The sequence below is a fragment of the Phyllostomus discolor genome, chromosome 14, assembly GCF_004126475.2.
Source record: "Phyllostomus discolor isolate MPI-MPIP mPhyDis1 chromosome 14, mPhyDis1.pri.v3, whole genome shotgun sequence".
In the NCBI taxonomy this organism is placed as follows: domain Eukaryota; kingdom Metazoa; phylum Chordata; class Mammalia; order Chiroptera; family Phyllostomidae; genus Phyllostomus; species Phyllostomus discolor.
This window is the reverse complement of record NC_040916.2, coordinates 13,993,175-14,015,001: the sequence shown is the minus strand read 5'-3', so window position 1 is coordinate 14,015,001 and position 21,827 is coordinate 13,993,175. Positions and strand designations below refer to the sequence as shown.

The following is a 21,827-nucleotide window of genomic DNA, read 5'->3' as shown; positions in this document are numbered from 1 at the left end:
AATCTACACTTCTAAGGGTTTTCCCATCTCGGTGCAAAGAAATGGATGGTCCAGAAAACTTAATCAGATCTTTTTTCATCCTGTTCTTCAGTTCTACATCTTTCCTTTCCTTTTATTTTTTAATTGTAGTTTTCCATTACCACTTATCCCCCTTGGGTCCCCCTCTCCCCTGCAACCACCACACTGTTGCCCGTATCCATGAATGTTTTTCTTTTTGCTTGATCCCGCCACCCCTACCCCCCCTACCCCACCAGAGCTGTCAGCCTGCTCTCTGCCTAGGAGTCTGTCTCTGTTTTGCTTGTTAGTTCAGTTCGTTATTAGATCCCACATATAAATGAAATCATTTGGTATTTGTCTTTCTCCGACTGTCTTATTTCACTTAGCATAATGTTCTCCAGGTCCAAAGAAAATGTTACCCTTTCAGTTCTACTTAATGGTATGCTTCAGTTTTATTCCAAATATATATGTGTATGTGTGTATATATATATGCATATATGAAAGGAAGAAATGATAATCCCCACTGAGCAAACAGCGTCAGTTTAAATGCTGTGTTTATGTGAATTAGTCATCTGTCTGGGCTTCTTGCAGAGCCTCCCAGCCTGGAGGACGCAGGGAAGATGCTGAATGAGACCGTGGTGGTGAACAACCCTGTCCAGCTGGAGTGCAAGGCCACTGGGAATCCCTCGCCTGGTGTGTTTACTCGTGGAATCTGTAACGTATTCACATTTTAATATTTGTAGGAATAGCTAAGTCTGTTTATGAGCACCATATAGTAATTACTGATAAAGAAAAGATTATAGATACATTTCAAGGGTAAAAAGCTACCATTAGGTAGATGGTATTTTCACACTTTCACTGCTTTCAACTCCATGAAATAATTTACCCATTTAAGCAATGTAGAAATATGTGAATAATTAATTGTCTTATAGTTCTTACTGTGTCCACAAAAGACAGAATGATATTTTATATACATGTATGTTGAAAAATGTATTTTTATCTAGTTCACATTGATTATCTTTCTAAATCAATCATTTGATGAAACTATTATTTTGTTTATTCTCATCAGTGAATGGTAAGTTATTCCTATGAATGAATAATAATATAAACTCTTGAGGCCAGTAGTGGATATATATTTGATTTTGATTAGATGCAAAGGGAACATTTTTGTAGAAGAGCAGTGTATAGAACAACAAGAAACAGAACCAGTTAAAAGTTTGCTACCAAATAATATCAATACATTAGGACTCTTATGTTGGCTTGGCTATTCATGTTTTCCTTAAGGTTATTTCCTTGTATAAGTCACCCCTAAAGAGACATTTAAACAGATTAAACTGAAATGATGTGCACAAGAATAAAGCAATTGTTACTGTTTTAGTTGAGCTCTGATTTAGTGTATGTATTGAGCTTTTAAAAAACATTAAACAGATGGGCTCCTCTCCTCTTCCCTTGCAGTTATTACGTGGTACAAAGATAATCATCCACTCTCAGGTTCCGCCAGTGTGACTTTCCTGAACAGGGGACAGGTCGTTGACATCGAAAGCGCTCAGATCACAGATGCGGGCATATATAAATGTGTGGCCATCAACTCCGCTGGAGCTACAGAGTTATTTTACAGTCTTCAGGTGCACGGTTAGTGCCGCTTCTCCAAGATTCACCCGGGGGTAAAGACCCATTCCAAATGATTAAATCCTTCTATGAAATTCAAGTGTAAATGTTGTACACATGGTGTGTTAGTGTCATCTTTACATAAGAGCACAGTGTTCTAAAACTGACCGATGTTTTGATTTCTGATTCCTATTAAAATGCTCTATTTTCACACACTGCTGTGCTTGAGTTCACTTTAGATGAATAGTTGAAATAGTCATTGACAATATTATCAGCAAGGACAATACCCCTGTTTGTAAATACTGTATCAGAATCACTTTTTAAAACAAGTGTTTCCAAATTACTATCTCTAATAACGCTTTTGAGAGGAGCTGGTAATTAACATGCTAGAGTGGACACCGTGGAGGGACACACTCCCACACACACAAGAGCCTGGAAATCAAAAAATAGAAATCCACTCTGGCATCAAAACTGGATTTCCTAAACAAAGTAGCAAAACCTTATCCATCATCTGTAAAATGGAGAAACTGACCATTGCCCTACCTTATAGGATAGATGTGATTAGAATCCCAAGTAAGAAAAGTGACAGAAATGACAACGACAAAAAAATGGACCCAAAACCCACATGAACAACAGGCGGCATCTTCTGTGATGTTAACATATCTCGTTTATTAATGTTTTGTTCCTTTCAGTGCCCCCATCCATTTCCGGCAGCAGTAGTGCGGTGGCGGTGGTGGTTAATAACCTGGTGAGGCTGGAATGTGAGGCGCGAGGCATCCCCGCCCCAAGCCTGACCTGGTTGAAGGATGGGAGCCCGGTCTCCAGTTTCGCCAGTGGGATACAGGTACTCTCTGCCATTTCCTCGGTGCAGCCCGCTACCTGATTATTCAATACGGGACGTGCAAACAGGTAAAGCTGTTAAAGAGATGTGGAGAACGAGGTTCACAAATGTTCAAAACTGCACACCTATACATTCATAAAAACTGGATACCCAATTGGGATTTCTAGACAATTCATTAAAAGCTCAAGGACAAAAACTGGGGGAGAGGGTGGAAATGGGAGGGAGGTGAGGAAGAAGGGGTGGGTGGGTCGGGATGGGAGTAAAGGACAGAAAACTGTCCTTGAACAACTATTAAAATGAAACTAAAAAAAAGAATAGAAGCAATAACAACAAAAAAGCTCAATATATCTAAGAGGGTTTTTTCGTATTGTATGTAGTGCTGTATTTTAAGTACTTTCTACCGCCTAGCCTCTGTTACCTGCCACCACCACAGGATGTACCTTACACAAAGAAATGTTCACTGACACCAAAACCAGGAATTCCTTGGTAGGATTCATATTTAAATGTGTGGAAATAATAATTAATTATAAAACCACAGAGGGTATATTTACTTCTGCGAAATCATCAAATGAAAAAGTAGACATCATAAAGGCAACCTTATAAGAAATGAAATTAAAGTCTGAAAAAATTTATGCTTTACACTGATTCAAAATGAAAGATACAAAAACATGTACATCTCGGTTAAAGTGTATTTTAACCTTATTTTGTTGAGCAGGGAGCATGGTTCTCCCACCATCTACTTCTTTAGTTTTGCTTGAAATTCCTGCACTTGCAGAATTTGGGATCATACAAGATGTCGAGTTAATGTCCACATTTTAGAAGCACAACTAGATGAATGGGATGAAAGGGCTATGCCTGTGATGAGGTAATTTAATCGACTGCTACTTTGCTCTTAATTTTAAATTGGACCTTCACTTGATCCTATAGAGAGACTTGTTTTCAGTGGTTAATACGGCCTTTGGTCCTGGCCTCTGAGTCTTCCTCCACCGAGAAGGCGACAAGAGGGTTAAGTGATGCTGGCCCACTTTAAAATATCCGAGTGGAAATCCTTCTACCGACAGGTGTCCATTGATCCATCACCCAAAAAAAAGAAAAAGTCTGTGTACACTTACTGTTTGGAGGGAGCATGTTGGTTATTTAGCTTGTTTAACTTCGATAGGTTCTGTCTGGAGGCCGCATCCTAGCCTTGACCAGCGCCCAAATCAGCGATACCGGGAGGTACACCTGCGTGGCGGTGAACGCTGCTGGGGAGAAACAAAGGGACATAGACCTCAGAGTGTACGGTGAGACACTTTAACAGTTACTTCTGCTCTGATATGGCTGTGCTTATTTAAGTCCTAGCATCACGGAGGACAGGTAAGGGAAATTTTTGGCCATCCAGAACGATGAACAATAGAAATGATATCACAAGATTAATTCAAATCAACGTCTTCCTGTCTGCATTATATTTAACTGTGATCTTCCTTCTGTAAAGGACTGAGAAATTAAAACACATCCATCAGTCATGTGGGGCGGGTGTTTGTGGAGTAGCCGGAGGAACATGACGAGGGAGAGCAGCTTTGTGATTTGGAACGTAGAACCTCCCTGAAGCAAGCATCGCTTCCAGTAGCGCTCTTGATCCAGTCTACTCAAAGCCTTGATTTTATTACTTTTTCATTATATTTATAATCAGCACACACTTACAATCAGCATTTTGCACTCAGTACTGTATCTGTGAATGAAAAATCTATTTGAGGAGAAAAGGTAAACTAAGCATATACTGAGACAACATTCAAGTTCTGGTTTTTCCTAAATACTCTGCAGCTGTAAGGTACAAAGGGGACTGTCCGAAGCTGAGGGACCCCGGAGCGAAGCTGCGGCCCCATTGGCCCCCATTTGCAGCTGACGCTTGCCACTCCCCCTTGTAGTGGGCCTGTGCCTTCAGAACCCTTCCAGGCCTTTTCTCAGGGTCTTACTCGCGTTACATTTCTTAGTCCACGGAATAAGGAATTTGTTTCTTTGTGCCCCTCAAAGAGTGTCTGTTTAATGTAGCCCTTCTCTTCTAAGTCCCGCCTCACTTCCAAATATTCACTCCTGTTCAAATATATCACTTATTTTTCTTTACCTCTATGCCATGTAGGTTGACTTCTCTTTCTAAGTTTGCCAAAAACAAATGCCATGATCACAAATAATTACATAAGTTATACTTTTTTAATAAAAAGGCCTCTTGTTGCAACATGGATACCATACACATCTCACGAAGCAGAAACCCCCAGCTGGCATCAGCAGACTGCTAGAGGGCTCTGTATGCGTCGCTTTTTCATTGCTCCTGCAGTTGACGTGGGTCTGTACCCAACCCCCTGCTCTGCTGGTGCCCTCTGAGGTGACAGGTGGGCCTAAAATACGCATCCCCAGGGACTCCGACTCCTTCCCTTCATGGGCCACTTTTATGCTTTGTGAAGAACTGGAATGTACTGATCTCAAATATCCTTCGGGAATGATACCTAGGTCAATCAAAGTGTGTGACACGGTAGCTCTTTCAGCCATTAGCCCGCAGGCGGAGGGGTGACATTATTTACTGGGCTTTAGTTAGCAGTGAACATCGGGGTTGGCTTCTTCCATTTCTACATGGGCTGGTGTCAGAAGCGGCCCTGGGAGAGGGTGGGGAGTTGATGCTCCCCAGGAGTCCCAAAGATGTGCGCCCCTGTCCTGTATCGTTAGCTGAGATACTCCCGTACCACGAATTTAGTCTGAAAATTGAGGTCTTTCCTTTGTTGTAAAATTTAAATGCCTAGCTAACGTGTATGTATGTTTGAAAATGCGTGTATATGTTTAGCATGTGAAACATGTATGCATGGCAAGCTACTGTAAAATTAAAACGGGTTTTTAATCTGAAATTAGTTTCCAATCTACGTCCCACTATTAGTATTTTATACAGTCTACTCCTATCTTTGTAGTAGTAACTTTGGCCATCTTGTGTTTAATTAAAGCCTAAACAATGTGTATTCCCAGAGGTCAGTCCCCTTCAAATCTACAGTGGGGTGTGCGGGTGGACAGGAGGAGAAGACAGTGGATAAAGTACCTTTTCTTTCCATCACAAGGGTAGTGCACTAAATTTTTTTCTCCTGGTATAAATTCAAAGTAAGTCTGCCATATTCTGAAGCACCCAAACGAGAGAGTTGAGTTTTTAAAATGATCTGAGTTCCCATGGTATCTTTTCTTTAAACTTAAGTTCAGGAAACTTCCGTAGAGATCATGCATTCCCCAGCATCTCAGCAAGTAAAACTCTATGGCGATTCTCATTTTGGTAATTACACTGAACAAGTTGTTTCTCATGCATGGATGAGAAACAGACGCAACACACCCCTTCCTAAGTAACGTAACCACAAAACAAAAAAGGGGTAACATCTAAGAAAGCTGAGGATCTAACGGGTGGAGGCTTTTCTCTTCTCAGACTAAACAAAAAGTTGAAAATGAAAGACAGGACAGAAAAAATAGATGTGTTTCGGTAATATATAGCCTTGGCAGTAATTAGATTTGCTTTCATTTGTGTTCTTTAAGGAAAAAAGACACTATTGTTTTTGCATTTTTCCTCCCAATTTTAAAAATCTGGTATCCTTTTGAACTTGACTTAACTCACTTAGCTGCAAAGAAAAGTAACTGAAAGAAAAATATTTGGAAGCAAATTAGCATTCTGCTTTCTTGAATTATTTCTGACTTCAGCTTCTATAAGGGACCATAAAAAACTCACTCTCTTTTGGAAGTTTTACAAATAATCCAAGATAAACATGTTTCTAGACAATTATGGTACTTTTTATCCACTGAGAACAGACTACCTGAAATTATCTCCACATTGTGAAATCAGCTATTTTTTTATTGAGTGTCTTGGGGTGGTGCTGGTTAACAGAATTGTGCAGGTTTGGGGGCACAGTTCTACAACACATCATCTGTGCACTCTGTTGTGCATTCCTCACCCCAAGTCTAGCCTCCATCCATCACCGTGTGAAATCAGCTATTCTGTTTAGAGCTTTCTATGCAGAGACTCGTGAATGTATCTGTTTTCATAATATCTCAGAAAATGGCAGTAATTGTGCTGATTTTGCTCACATCATCTGAGTTTTCCTCTGGAGCCTGACTGGTTGTCTGTCTTGTATCTAATGTGTCACATGTTGAAAGCAATCGCACTGTTTTCTGTTCTGCATACATCGCTTTAAGCTTGTGGACAGCCAGATGCCTGTGTGTGTAAGTCAGTTTGGCAGAAGAGGCATCACCCACTCTGCACAAACGCTCCCCCAGTCTGTTCTCATTACTGTGCATGGCATTTCTTCCTTTAGCATCAATGCCTTTGGACCGAGCGCAAGCCCTGCCTCCAGAGACATCACAGGACAGTGTCCTTAGTCCGTTTTGTATGCCTTTCCCTCTGTGGTAGACGTGGTAGCAGAGAAACCTGCTGTTCACCAAAACACATTGTTACTAGTTAAAGTCAATTGCATTCATTGTCATTCTGCCACATGCTGTGGTATGCAGCCTGAAACAATGGCTAGTGGACTATCATAACATTCCTCAGCACAAAAATCTTATTCTAACAAAGCATTTGGAAAGTCCATTAGGAGTGGCTTTAAAGCAACTTATCCTTTCCTGTAAGGCAACACACACACACACACACACACACACACACCCCAAAACCCAAACTAGAAGTTGGATAAATTTCCTATATTGCTAAAGAGTTATGGGATTTCATGAGAACTGGCCAAGGTAATTCCTCTCCGTGAATGTTGGAGTGGCCTTTTAATAACAACAGGCTTGATTTCATCATTCGTTTGTGTGTTTGAATTATTATAAATACAGGCCCGAAAGAGTCCTTGAGAGGCGGTGGAGCCCACCCTCTCGTTCTTGGCAGGGCTGCACCTACACCGTCGGAGATAAATGACTGTTTACTTTCGTGTTTAATACGCCCGCAGGAAGGAGATCCCTTAACCTCCTCCAGGGACACAGCTCGGCATCTGACCAGCCTGAGAGCCAGGGAATCCACATTTTAATCTCATTAACATTTCAACTCATTTCCTCTTTTTGTGGAATTGTGAGTGTGTTGCACAGCTGGTCACTGATCTAGCTTGTTCTTCATGGTGCCGTTTATCCCACATGGTTTTCATTCCGTAGAAAGCCGACAAGGTACTGTGGGAAACCAAAAAGGGCTCTGAACTGCAGGCGGGAAGATTCTGGGCTTTGCCACCCATCACTCAGGTTGTCTCAAAGGAGCTGTGGCCTGTCACCTGCTCTGCTTGGCACACCCTGACTAGATGGGACCGATGGTCTCGGTCACCTCAGTGTTTTTATTTTGCTTCAGTGACAATGAAACTTATTTTCTTTTGCCAAAAATACAAATACAAATACGTATCAAAAAGGCATTTGCTTTAATTCATTGTTATTTCCAAAATGTTTCAGGAATGATTTATTGTTTTGAAAATTTTTTAAATCGTTTTTATTGTTACTCTATTACAGTTGTCCCAGTCCCCCCCTCCCTTTGCCCTCTTCCGCCCATATTGATTAACTTTGAAAATCTTAAGTAGTTAAAACTGACTTCAGGAAGTTACTTACATAGGAACTTGGCGATACCTCCCACTTCTTTCTAAAACCTTTTTAAGAGCAAAGATAATGAAAACTATTTTTGTTGAACAGCAACCCGTTAATCAGAAATTGTTTAACAGTTGATTCTAAACCAGATGATGTAAAGAGGGTATGTTAGAATGCTCACGGTCCTGCATCTCAGAAGAACCAGCATGTATATCCAGATGATCAGTAACGAGGAGCAGTGTGCTGGCCTGCTGTGTCCTGAGGGAAACCCCATCTCTCTCTTAGTTCCCCCGAACATCGCGGGAGGAGAGCAGAACGTCTCTGTCCTCATCAGCCAGGCCGTGGAGCTGCTGTGTCACAGCGATGCCGTCCCCTCCCCTACTCTGGCGTGGTTCAAGGACGGCCGCCCCTTGCTGAAGAAACCGGGCCTCAGCGTCTCGGAAAACGGAAGCGTGTTAAAGGTAAGGCTATCCATTCATTTACTGCTTCTTAGATTGCTCCTCGTTCTCAGCTCATGGCGTCAGCAGGTCCCCTGTTAAACTTGCCTGTCTCTGCAAGTGTTCTACTAATTTTATATTATAAAATTCTAGGGCCTCTTTCATTAAGGAGGTGTGTGATTTTTTTAAAATATTGGACCTAAGCCCTGGCTGGCGTAGCTCAGTGGATTGAGCGCGGGCTGTGAACCAAAGCATTGTAGGTTCGATTCCCAGTCAGGGCACATGCCTGGGTTGCAGGCCACGGCCCCCAGAGACCACACACTGATGTTTCCCCCTCTCTCTCTTTCTCCCTCCCTTCCCTCTCTAAAAATAAATAAATAAAATCTTAAAAACAAAGTTGAACCTAGTAAAATTTAAATATTTAATTGTCTATCCATGTTTGTAGCCAGAATCCATTCAAAAATGCGTCTAGGAAAATATTATAGAAATATTTTGAGGAGTGCCTCATCTACCGTCATTCATTCAGCTAATCAGGAAATACCCATTTCTAGGTGTTCTAGTGAGAGGTGCAAAAAAGTATAAGATGGATTTCCTGCCCTCAGTGTCTTCTGATATCACAAAAGTATATTAAAGATTTACTGACTGCTCAGTTGAAAATGCAACAGATGCTGTAAGTCTGAGTTCATGACCAAGGGAGGTCAGCAGAAGGTGGGGGTGTGGTTGCCTGAAATGGTCTTGGAAGACTACTTGCATTTTTATGGGACAAAAGGCCTGATTAAAGAAAGCAAGCGAGCTAGTGTGGCTGAAACAGAGAACTTAACAGAGTGAATATTTGGAAGTAATTCTGACATGGTTGACTTGAGTAAAATAAGAGCTAACATTGAAAGCCAGCGTGAGGAATGAGGATTCAGGAATGTTCCCATAGTCTTAGTAATCACCCTATTGAAGAATTGAAAGAATGGCTAAGTGATCTGCCCGAGGTTACTAAGCAGCTGAAATGGGTTGTAAATACTGGAGCATAGCTACAGAATCCATGCTGCGAACCACTCTACCTACCAGCCTCTTGGTAGAAGAAGGTTATTACTGACCAGTAAAGACAGACTTGAGAAATGGGTGAGGGGGGTTAGCACCCAGGAAAGAAGCTGAGAAGCGTACACAGTGGGGCAGAAGCATGGGACAGAGTGGGAGGGCGTGTCAAGGTGTATGTTAGAGACAAGAGGGTAGAGACCTGGAGAATTTTGATCCTGAAATAATGGAGCTGTTGAGGAAGGAAAGTCCAGAATCACTGAGAGAGGAAACTAAGATCAGTCAATTGAGCTACATAGGAAAAAAAAAAAAAGAAGCAAAGAGCAGGCCCCTGCTCAGAGGCAGAGCCCGGAGTGCCAGCAAGCAGCTGGTGGGATTCGCAAACCTTAATTCTCACTGAATGATAGGTAGAAACAACCGTGTGGCTGTAAGCCCCAGGACGGGTAGGGAAGAGCTATGTGCATGGTTAGAACTGTCCTAGCAAATTCAACTAAGTACAGCAGTTCCTTTCTTCAGAGCGTAGATCCCATAGGCGTTAGGAAGCCAAGAAAGAGATGATGGTGAAGCGCTCCTGAGATTTGTTGAATCCCCACCGTGGAGGCCAGCCAGGCCCCTGAGGGTGTGCAGGTGCGACTGAAGGGTGTAGAGAGAAGACCTCCTGGAATGGAAGCTTCTAGTGCAACCCTGCTCTACGAAATGCATTCAGTGATAACTTGAACTCCAATGATGCGGCTCTCTGGAATGTTTTAGCAACTGACTGCAAAGTTACTTAGCAATCATTATCATGATGTTTGGTGTCCCCTCTTGAGTTATCTTGTGTTATTATTTATACCTTGTTTATTGTGTTCGGGTACTCTATATTGTCAACCAGATTGTAAATTCAGTCATAAGCCATACATTACACTATACTTTCTTTGTATTTTTAACTGCTGAATGTCAGTGAGCAATTGGTGAATGAGAGTTGATGCGTGTTTCAGATAAATACATGGAAAATATTTACTGATACTCGGTTATCTACCAAGCACCAAACTGGATACTAGGAGACTGAGACTAATTAAGTATAATGTTTGGCTCGAAGAGGCTTACAAGCCCGGGATGGGAGAAGAGATGTAATAAATCAATAAAAAGGGTGTTATTTTACTGAACAATATCCTGGATGTATAAAGATTATTGATTTTAAAGCCTTAAATATCTTATTCAGAAATTGTCAGTTGTTTGCTATTTTGTCTGAATTATATTTAGAAGGCCTTTCTAGACCTTCAGTGACTAATGTTAATGAGATTAAAATAAGGTATGACATAGACAAAAATTGTTGAATCTTGATAAGCATTAGATGTAGATAATGGATGTCTAGCCATCCATTTTATTATTCTCTCTACTTTCATGTGTTTGAAAATCTTCATAATACGAATGAAAAATAAGATACTACAAAAAGCATTTATATTGGATTGGCCAAAACGTTCTTTAATTTTTTCCATATGACTGCTCTAGTAGTGCTTAGTTGTCTTAGTTGAAACAATTTTGTTAGATTGTATTGTGACAGCTATCATATCAGCATGCATTAAATAAAACATCAAAGTTGGTGAGTTTTTTAAAATACTTTTTAAAAAAGATTTTGTTATTTACTTTTTTTTAGAGAGAGGAGAAGGGAGGGAGAAGAGACGGAGAGAAACATTGATGTGTGAGACATACACTGATTGGTTGTGGCTCACACACCCCTAACTGGGGACCTGGCTCACAACCCAGGCGTGTGCCCTTACTGGGAATTGAACTGGTGACCTTTTGGTTTGCAGACTGGCACTCAGTCCACTGAGCCACAACAGTCAGGACAATATTGGTGAATTTTTATGCAGCCATTTTAATATTGAAGGTGGAAAAAAATATGCAATGTTTTCGGCATATTATGCTTTATTATTTCAAGAAAGGTAAAAATGTAATTGAAACACAAAACAATATTTATGCAGTGTATGGAGAAGGTGCTGTGACTGATTGAACATATCAAAAGCGGCTTGCAAAGTTTCTTGGTACTATTGACATTTTGGCCAAACACTTCTTTGCTGTGGGGCTGTCCTATACACTGGGAGATACTTAGCAGCACCCCAGGCCTCTACTCACTAGAAGCCACTAGTGGGAGATAGCCTACATACTCAAAACATCCAAAGCAATGAAATTATTGGTAAAAATGAAAAATATGTCTTTTATTTTACAGAAAAAAACTAACTGGACTTTTTGGCCAAGCCAGTAGAAAAGCCCCATTACTCATAAAATAGAAACTGGTTTTAAAGCCTGATTTTGTTTTCAGATTGACGATGCCCAGGTTCAAGACACTGGCCGGTACACTTGTGAGGCAACCAATGTTGCTGGAAAAACTGAGAGAAATTACAACGTCAACATTTGGGGTAAGCGTGATCAGTTCCTGAAAAGCGAATGATGCAGCGTGTGGTTTAACCTTCCATTCTGTGTGTCAACTATTACAATGACATTCACGTAATTAAAATTTATCATAATACCTAGATGAACACTAATCAATAGGTTGAGGTGCTGCTATACTGTCCTGAGTATCAGCCAATATAATTAATTTTAGAGTAACTATAGATAGTCTTCTTGAACCTAAATGCATTAATCACTGTAATTTTAATGTGTAATGGTTCTCCTTTCCAGTCTCAGTAATACCTTTTTAGCTTCTATAACGAGGGCCTCTTAATAACTGAGTCATTTCCATGAATGGGAGATGGGTTGATCAATTGAGAATAAGTTCAAAGGCCAGATTCTGCATGGGAATAGCATGTGTGTGTGAGAGAGACGGCGAACATGTGTACTTGTGGGCAGGGAGTGGGATTGGCCAGTGTGACTACCTAGCCTTATTTGAAATTTTACCATGTTACTGACTAAGGTAATTCTTAGGGTGGATCGCAGTGTTTTTACTGGCTGTGGTTGCCTGCTAATCATTAAACACTGCTCCTGTTTCCACTACCTTTATCGTTTATGTGAAATGTTTCTTTAAAATCATTTATAACATGTTAAACCCTCTTAATTTTATTTAGTAAATTATTGAGATCATGAGCTGAAATTTACCTTTATAAAACTTCATTTATTTATTTTTTTATTGTTGTTCAAGTACAATTGTCTCCATGTGAACCCAACCACTTCATTTAAAAACACATTTTCAAATAAAAAGAGGTAGAGGGAATAATTAGCTTCCAGTGAGGAACAAATAATTTGTAAAACTATAATAGCATGCATTTTTGTAGAAAATGACTTGTTAATTATAAATCATTAATATAATTTTTAAAAAATATCTGGAGGAAGATTATGAGAAGCACTGTTATTCACCCTGCAAAAGAATTAATTTGCTTTTAAATAGTAAAATGTACTATGTAGGAACTTTATATTTGCTATATATTAAATATTAGTTTTATATCATTAACTTGCATTCCTACCTCCTTCCAACCCTTTCTCCCTTTATTTTTCCTTTTCTTCCTTTCTCATTTCTTTCCAATGGGAAAAGTATTCATACATGGACAAAACACTAACCTAGGTGTTACCAAGTATAAAAGATTGTAAAAGAGAAAATTTAGAGTGATGATCAATTAAGAAGTGAGGTGAAAAATTCATTCTTACTATGTTGTATTGGAGACACCTTTTGACGGTCCATGCAAAGCTGTTCTCCATGCAGTCAGAAGTATGAGCCTATAGTTTGGGAGAGACAGAAAGCAGTTCAAAAGGTAAGATTTGAGACATGAGTGTATGTGTAGCAGTTGAGGTCCCTCAGGAAAAGTAAAAGGAACGTGTACAGAAGGGCACTGTGTAGAGGGTGTACAGAAAAGCACTGGGTAGAGTGTATATGGAAGAGTGCCGTACAGAACGACTCCCTTCTATACCATATGAAAAGGGAGACGGAAGAAGAGGCCCTGAGTGGGAAACTGAAGAGGAACAGAGTAGTGGGGACACTGGGTCAAACTTGTGTCATAGAAACTAAGGAAGATGGTGTCCCAGCAGAGCATGGACACCAAATAAGTTGGACATGGCTGGATAAGTGAGTGAATGAATAAGTCACATACTGCCAAGAAGTCAAATTAGATATAAACTACAAAGTATGCTTTACACACTTCCTCCAAATAGAGGAAAGCATAATACAGTAGATATAAGAATGAATGGGAAGAGAATGTTAAGATATCAAGGATAGATTCACTCAAAAATACTACGGTTTGCCTCTGTGTACTGGGCATTAAAGCACGTGTAGGTGTAGAGAGGTTAATGAGAGGAGAAAATAGCACTGTTCACACAGGACTTATATTCTGATGGTCTAGAAATATCTCAGTAGCCAATTAAAATTAAATTCTAAGAGCTCTCATAGGAAGTTTTTTAAGACAATAGAACAGGGGCTCCTGATGTCTAGTGGAGATTTTTAAGGTGAGTAGGAGTTCACTCTGTCGAGAGAATGGAAGCCTTGCCAGCATGAAGAATAAGAATACTGTCTACACTCAGTGAATGGAACATCATTCACTGTGGAGCTGAGGCCGGTGCAGAGGAGAGCGGGAGATGTTATGTAGGCAAGGTTAAGCGGGGCACATTGAAGAGGGCCTCTCAAACCAATTTTAACAGATGGATTTGATTCTAAAGGCAATACGATACTTGATCTGTACTTGAGGAAGAAAGCAGCTGAATTCTAGAAGTATTTAAGGAGTTGGATTAATAGGATTAATTGGTAAGTGGAGGAGAGATGTGGAAACAAGAAGAGTAAAGGATGAATGTCGGTAGGAGTTGGCCAACTGGGCTGTGTGGCCAGTAGTGTCCTTCCCTTAGACGCGGAACAAGGGTGACTGCGTTAATTGCAAGGTAAGTCAATTTTGACAGTCCCTTTAGGAAGGCCTCCCATTTGAGGGGTTAAGTAAGTAGTCAGAGGGGGTCTGCATTACAGATATAAGTTTGCCAGCGTTTGTCTCCAGGGAAGCCATGGGCGTAGAGGAGGGTAGAATTTAGCTTGGCAATCATGAATGTATCACAGTGGCAACTCATGTAATTGCCATTTTCTTTGGCAGAACGTTCCATCTCTCAGTATCAGTGATGACAGGGTAAACTACAGGGTTCATCCAGGGTAATTGTGTTACCAAATAGGAAGGGCAGTGGGACAAGGCAGTTGAGAATATTGGCAAAGGAGTTGTTGAAAATATTGATTGTGAAATCTAAGCTGGAGAGAGAAGTCAGTAAAGAAAAGAGGAGGCAGCTGGATTGGGAGACTTCTGAGAGGTGAATGGACTCGAGATTCCATTGGGTTGATGAATGGAGAGTGGGGGATAATGAAGTGAAGGAGCTCTAAGGATGGAGTCATTGTCAGAGAGTGACCTACATTTACACACCTATACGAGAATGTTCTAGCTGATGAAACAGGTATGGCCTCAGATGAAGAAAGGGATGAGCAAACCAAGGAACCCAGTAGCCAGGTTGTTTAGGTTGCATATACATGTGGCTGTTAAGTTTGTACAGAAGGATGGCAGGTCTTCGTGTGGAGAAGAGGAATACATACAACAGTGAAACTGTCCAGTGAATGAAAATATAGTGAGGTCCACAGATGGTAGTAAGAACGAGAAGGAGAAGTACATTGGTGGCATGAGCCTCAAAAGAACAGAGCTCGTAGGGGTGGTTGAACAACGACTGGAAGCTGCTTTGGGAGGTGGGGAGGATTGTCCCGCTCCTTCCCTCGCACGATCTTGGGAGAACGAGCATCTTCCACCTGATAATGCTGCAGCCAGAGGAGGGGCTGAGGAGAGAGTTCAGCCAGCAAATGTCTCAGACTCCGCCTTTGAGACAAGTGTGGGAAGTCAGCATTCACCTGGAACATCCCGAGGAGAAAGCTGGAGGCCAGTGGGAGGCGGGCTGCACAATCTAGTGTAGATACCGGGTCTGCATCTTGGAGCAGATTCCTTGCCTCCGTCCTTCACTATGTACCACAGGCATGTTGTTTTCCAATTCTGTTCAGCCTCTGAGGTATATATCAGAAGGACTGAGTTAAGTTTAAACTTGGTGACCTAGGTTTTTGGTGCAAGATGTCTACATATCTGAAATAAATTAGCTCCCTTTTATGCCACTCGCAATATTTTGATAATTAAGTTTCTGTCTGTGAAAATGGCAGGTCTGCTATCGGGTGATCAGTGTATGTCTTACAGTTGACTTTTAATGTTTTGATGATGTGTTAACCTTGAGTGCCAATTATTTTCTGGGTCATTTGAATGTGATCTTTTTTAAAAAACATGTGAAGTTGTCTACGGCCCTACCACCCTGAGTGTGCCCAATTTTGTCTGATAAAAACATGTAAAGTATTAGGGAAATTTTATATTAAATGAGTGTAAAAATAGTATTTTGCATTTTTTTAATATTTCAGTACCACCAAGCATTTATGGTTCTGATGAACTTGCTCAGCTTACAGTCATTGAAGGGAATCTCATTAGTCTCTTATGTGAATCAAGTGGTATTCCACCCCCAAATCTCATTTGGAAGAAGAAAGGTGAGTTTTCATCCTTTCACATTTATAAAATTAAATATAATATTAGATGAATTTATGCTTTATCTGGCAAATACATTAATGTATTAACAAATTTTCAGGGGTGTTGCATACTAAAATATTGGACAGCATAACTAAATATTAAATGTGCAATGTGATACTTCTGTACTCTGCAGCTGAAAAATCTTCAATTTGGACACTGTGCCCCAGAAAAAATAATTCCGCATTGTTCTTTAATCAAATACACTACAGAACAGCTGTAATGATCAAGAATTTACCATTCTGCCCTGGCTGCTATGGCTCAGTGGATTGAGTGCGGGCCTGCTGACCAAAGGATCGCCAGTTCGATTCCCAGTCAGGGCACATGCCCAGGTTGCAGATCAGGTCCCCAGTAGGAGGTGCACAAGAGGCAACCACACATTGATGTTTGTCTCCCTCTCTCTCTCCCTTCCCCTCTCTAAAAAAAATAAATAAATAAAATCTAAAAAAAATTTTACTATTCAAAGAATTATTATTTTTCTTTAAAATGATATTAAAAATTGTTTTCTAAAGCAAATAGTTTTGGTGTATTTGTGACAGTTTCTTAACATGTATTAAGATTAAATTCTTAATACAGTTGGACAGATTGTCACTTTATTCATCGACAAATATTTGTTTCCAAAAGTATCAGACAGATCATCTAAATATGTAGCTGATTTTAAAAATCACTTTTTGTTTCCTGTTTTAAGACTTAACTTTGTTTTTCTAAGTATGCTTTCCTTCAGATACAACATTGGCTGAGAAATTGCCAAAATCTTGCAGATTCTCTTGGTAAACATTTTCTCCTCCATCTTTTTCCTCTCTCTTCCTTGTCCTTCATCCCCCTCCTAACTCCCTTCCTTCTGCTCCTCCTGTTTTGTGTAGGATCACTTTACAGTGTCACGCAATGCTTCAAGTTTTTGCCTCACGTCCTGCTGTTTGGTTTTCCTCACAGGCTCCCCAGTGCTGGCTGACGCTGCAGGGCGCGTCCGAACCCTATCAGGAGGCAGACAGTTGCAGATTTCCATTGCTGAGCAGCCCGACGCAGGGCTGTACACGTGTGTGGCATCCAGTATTGCTGGGACGGCGAAGAAGGACTACCACCTGCAAGTGTATGGTAAGTTATTGATTAGCCAGGCTATGGCACGGTTTTCTTTTAAATATTTCCATCTTCCCCTTTTACTTTTCTTTGTAACTTTAAAATCCATTCCAAGTTATAGGGTTATAATGTATGTATCATAAGACCCATATGTTTAAATGGTGCTGACAGGATCAGGGAGCGGTTACTTATTTGTGGCCAGTATCCCTAAGGAACATGAGTGCAAAAATCTTCAACAAAATATGAGCAAACCAAATTCAACAATACGATAAAAGGCTCATACACCATGATCAAGTGGGATTTATTCCAAATATGCAAGGATGGTTTAGCATTCACAAATCGATCAGTGTGACACACCACATTAACAGAATGCAGGAAAAAGCTATATAATCATCTCAACACAAGCAGAAAAAGCATTTGACAAAATTTAATGCCTATTTATGATTTTTAAGAAATCTCAAGTATAGAGGAAATATATTTACCTGAACATAGTGAAATAAGCCAGACCAAAAAAAAGACAAATACCTTATGATTTCACTTATATGTGGAATCTAAAAATCAAAATAAAGAAATAAAAAAATAGAAACAGATTCATAGATAACAGCAAACAGACAGAGGTTGCCAGGGGAAGAGGGGTTTTGGTGAAAAGGTGAAGGGATTAAGAACCACAGATTGGTAGTCACAAAATAGTCGTGGAGATGTAAAGTACAGCATAGGGAATATAATCGATAATATTGTAATAACTATGGTGCCAGATGGGTACTTGAAATAGTAGGGGACCACTTTGTAAAGTATATGACTGTATAACCATCATGCTGTACACCGGAACTAATACAAAATAATATTGAATGTAAACTGTAATTGAAAAATAAAATTTTTTTTAAAAAGAGAGAATGATTAGAGATTGCCAGGGCTTTGCAGGAAGGGAGGGGTACATAGGCAAAGTTCCAAGGATTTTAGGGCAGTGAAACTGTTTTGAATAATGTTATAATGGAGAACACATGTCATTATATATTTGTCAAAATCCACAGGATGCACAACACCAAGAGTGAACCATAGTGTGAACGGTAGCCCCTGAAATCATGATGTATCCATGTGCTTTACCAGTTTAAACACGTCCCACTGTGGTGCAGGGTGTTGATATCGAGGAAGGTACACTTGTGGGGGGCAGAGTACTTCGGAACTCTGGATTTTCTGCACAGTTTTGCTGTAACCTAGAACTGCTCTAAAAAATAAAATCTATTCTTAAAAAAATGAATTGACTTTGGCTGATGAAAATTCTTATGTATGTTTCTCTCTCCCTCTTGTTTTTTTTTTTAAATCCAGTTCGACCAACCATAGCCAACAGTGGCACCCACCCTACTGAAATTACTGTGACTCGAGGGAAGAGTATTTCCTTGGAGTGTGAGGTGCAGGGTATCCCTCCACCGGCAGTGACCTGGATGAAAGATGGCCGGCCCCTGACCAAGGGAAGGGGAATGGAAGTACTGGATGAAGGTCGCATCCTTCAGCTGAAGAATATTCATGTCTCTGACACAGGCCGTTATGTGTGTGTTGCTGTAAATGTAGCGGGAATGACTGACAGAAAATATGACTTGAGCGTCCATAGTAAGTATAAAGAAGCCCAGTAAGCCTATCCATACTGGGCTGATAGAATCCATAGCATCCTGGGTGGGAGAGATAGGCCTTGAGTGTTGCGTCTGTCATGTAGAGTCTGCTATTTTCTACATTTGCACCACTTCTCTAGATCAAGCTCATCACCTACCCTCCTATGTCTGACGTCCTGTTTCTTACTGTGCTTAAATGAACACATACTAGATACTCTTTCAGGAAAGCACGTAGTGAGATAGCCAATGGTGATCTTCAGGTACTTTGGATTCGGTGATGCCCCAACTAGTATTCTTTGATTCTGTGTTTTCCAAATGAGCTGTCTTGGCTACTGTAACCCTAGGTTCTTAGGAACTTACTGGCTCGGCATCGGTTGGTCATGAGTTATACTGAAGTCAGCTTTAATATTCTAATTGATGAGTCATGAATGTCATTAGGAATAGACCAAACATGTCTGTTGTCAGGGATACCTATATAATATGAATTGCAATTTTTAGATCTGTAGAAAGAATGGTAAATTTGATAGACACAGTCATAACTTGAATCCAGTTAGGACTCACACAAAGTCCAGTATTCGTATGCTGCTGTTAGCAGCTATTGTGTGAGCCAAAGCTAATGAAATTGGAAGGGAAAAAAGAAATGGAATCAATCTGAAGTATCTTTTTTTTAGGTTACTTTTACTATTTAGGACTAGAATAATTTGTTAGAAAATCCTGCCTATAAGAAGGCCCTGAATCTATATTAGAGATTTATCAGAAAAAAATGAGTGATTCATAGAAAATCATTCACCTCCGTTGGAATAACAACATCAAAGTCCTTCATTGCTATTAGTAGGGAGGAAGTGACATTTTTACTTCAGAGAATGTCACACTAAAATGCTACTACTAATAATTATAATAATGTCCTTAATCTGATTGCTTGTTTTGTTGACTGTTGACCAGAAAATGGAAGTCTTGTTATTAACAATAAACTCTTTAGGGTCTAATGTTTGATATTTATTAGCTACTTTCCTTTCCATTTCTCGTTTGTTTTGTTTTTGCCTTACAGCCCCTCCAAGCATCATAGGAAACCATGGGGCACCGGAAAATGTCAGTGTGGTGGGGAAGAACTCCGTGTCCCTGACTTGCGAGGCTTCAGGAATTCCTTTGCCTTCCATCACCTGGCTGAAAGATGGCTGGCCCATCAGCCTGAGCAGTTCTGTGAGGATTCTCTCAGGTATCAGAAATTCTCGTAGTCCGGCAATCATGTGGCCACAGTTTCTTCTTAATTGCTCATTTCTTCCTGCGTTATATTTCTTTTTGATTTAGTTGTTTACTGTACTACCCACAGATCGTGTTAAGGAAAAGAATATTTAGAAGGACATCAGAAACTCTATGAAAAGGGAAAATCCCTACATTAGCTCTAAGTCCTTTTACAGAAGAACCCTGGGCACTCACTTATGACCTAAATTACAGTGATGTCAAAGCAGTCACCCTACAGTGAGTGTCAGCCAATTTGAAAAGTGAAGAATTAAAAGGAAAAAACGAAAACGAAAACCAGAATCTAGAGAGACTCATGTTACATAATATACCTCCATAAGCGAGTATTTCACCTTATTTGTGACTCTCATCTGAGTGAGTTTTATATTTATGAGATAGAATGGTTTACTGTGAGCTAAGACTTTATTATTATCAAAAAGATATTCAGCTTATTCCTCATCTGATTAGGTAGGAAATTCCATTAGCTTCTCCTTTACGGATCAGTGTCAGCGGGGACAGAGGTGTCTCAGGGCATGCCACAGAAATCTGCACTTGGCTCCCCTTAGTACTGACTTGGCTGTGCACAGAGAAAATATTCTTGGCAAGTCTGTGGTTAAGAAAAAGCTCAGGTACTTAGAACAATGCCTAATGTGTTGAATGAAGACGCCTGAATTCAAACAGAACTCATGTACCAAGTTTAACCTAACACGTTTTAAATAAACTCCTGCACTTAAGTTCAAAAGCCCAATGATGAAAATTAGGGTGACTTTTCATATAAAAAGATCTCGGAATCATGTTATTCATTCATTGCACATTAACAGGGTGATGTGGTTATCGAGAAAATAAGTGCAATATTTTGCCACATTAACAAACTATATGTTCACCAGTAAGAAAAGCGGGAGACCAGTTGTACTGTGGATTTAATTCACTATTAAGAAAACTGGAAGGATTTATTGACAATATTTTTAAGGAGGCTAACCATGATAGTTAATGATTATACAATAATTTATGTCTAATTGTATCAAACCTAGAAAAACAAATCACATGTAACCTTATGGTTACACAGTGAAAATTAAGTTTAAATACCTGAAGATCCATGCCACAGAAAAGGATTATATTGTTCTGTTTGGTTCCCAAGTAGACAGTAATGGCAGTTACGGAAAATTTTAGGGGCAAATTTGGGTCTGAACAGAAAGAACTTTAAAAGTATATATTGTTTATAAATCAAGGTGAGCTTCTTTAATAGTGAGCCTCCTGCCTATAAATTTGTTAAAAAATTAAATTCCCCCTTTTGAAGGCTTTTCAGAAAAAATGCATCTAAATATCATAAGATCCTTCTGTTTCTTCAAGATCTTCCTCTATAAATGTCAGGAACTTGATGAGGAATGTACATTGCTATTAACCTCGTTTATTGCCTGTAATACTCACTAAATGTATGACCCCAGGCACGTCCTTGATGTTGCTAACTTTAGTTTCTTTACTCACAAAATGAAGGCATTAATAGAATTTGCCTCTTAGGGCTTCTATAAAACTGAGACGAGTTCATGTATGTAAAGCAATTAGCACCCTGCCTGCTTATATGGCAAGCATCCGGTACACGTGTGCTGTTGTTGTCGCAGACAACCGGGTGAAAGGTTTGTGGCCTCCTTGTCCTGGAAGGCAGGCCCATGTCCTTATTATGATGCTTTCATTTTCATGGACTCCCAGGCCCTGTTGGTGTTAGGAAGTGACAGTAACGGTAAAGATTTTGTTACCACTTGGTTACCCAAATCCTGGGCATGTTATATTCTTGTCTTGAAATTAGTCTTATAGCTGTCATTTTTTCTAATTCTCAACTTCTAGAAAAGTAGGGACACTTATTCAATATAACTACATCTGCCCTGGCTGGTGTAGCTCAGTG

At 40.0% G+C, this 21,827-nt stretch overlaps 1 protein-coding gene across 6 annotated transcripts in view; it reads left to right on the top strand.

Annotated features, from left to right (window-relative positions):
• The window catches only part of HMCN1 (hemicentin 1), a 397,788-nt gene that overhangs the window by 260,965 nt on the left and 114,996 nt on the right, over nucleotides 1-21,827 (top strand). For all 6 annotated transcript variants that reach the window (XM_036015314.1, XM_028530624.2, XM_036015317.1 and 3 more), the window contains 10 exons: nucleotides 589-690; nucleotides 1,453-1,629; nucleotides 2,298-2,449; nucleotides 3,606-3,729; nucleotides 8,285-8,460; nucleotides 11,765-11,861; nucleotides 15,845-15,967; nucleotides 16,938-17,099; nucleotides 18,408-18,689; nucleotides 19,737-19,904. In XM_036015314.1, coding sequence (XP_035871207.1) covers nucleotides 589-690; nucleotides 1,453-1,629; nucleotides 2,298-2,449; nucleotides 3,606-3,729; nucleotides 8,285-8,460; nucleotides 11,765-11,861; nucleotides 15,845-15,967; nucleotides 16,938-17,099; nucleotides 18,408-18,689; nucleotides 19,737-19,904 — 1,563 coding nt within the window. The remainder of the gene's footprint in view (nucleotides 1-588; nucleotides 691-1,452; nucleotides 1,630-2,297; nucleotides 2,450-3,605; nucleotides 3,730-8,284; nucleotides 8,461-11,764; nucleotides 11,862-15,844; nucleotides 15,968-16,937; nucleotides 17,100-18,407; nucleotides 18,690-19,736; nucleotides 19,905-21,827) is intronic.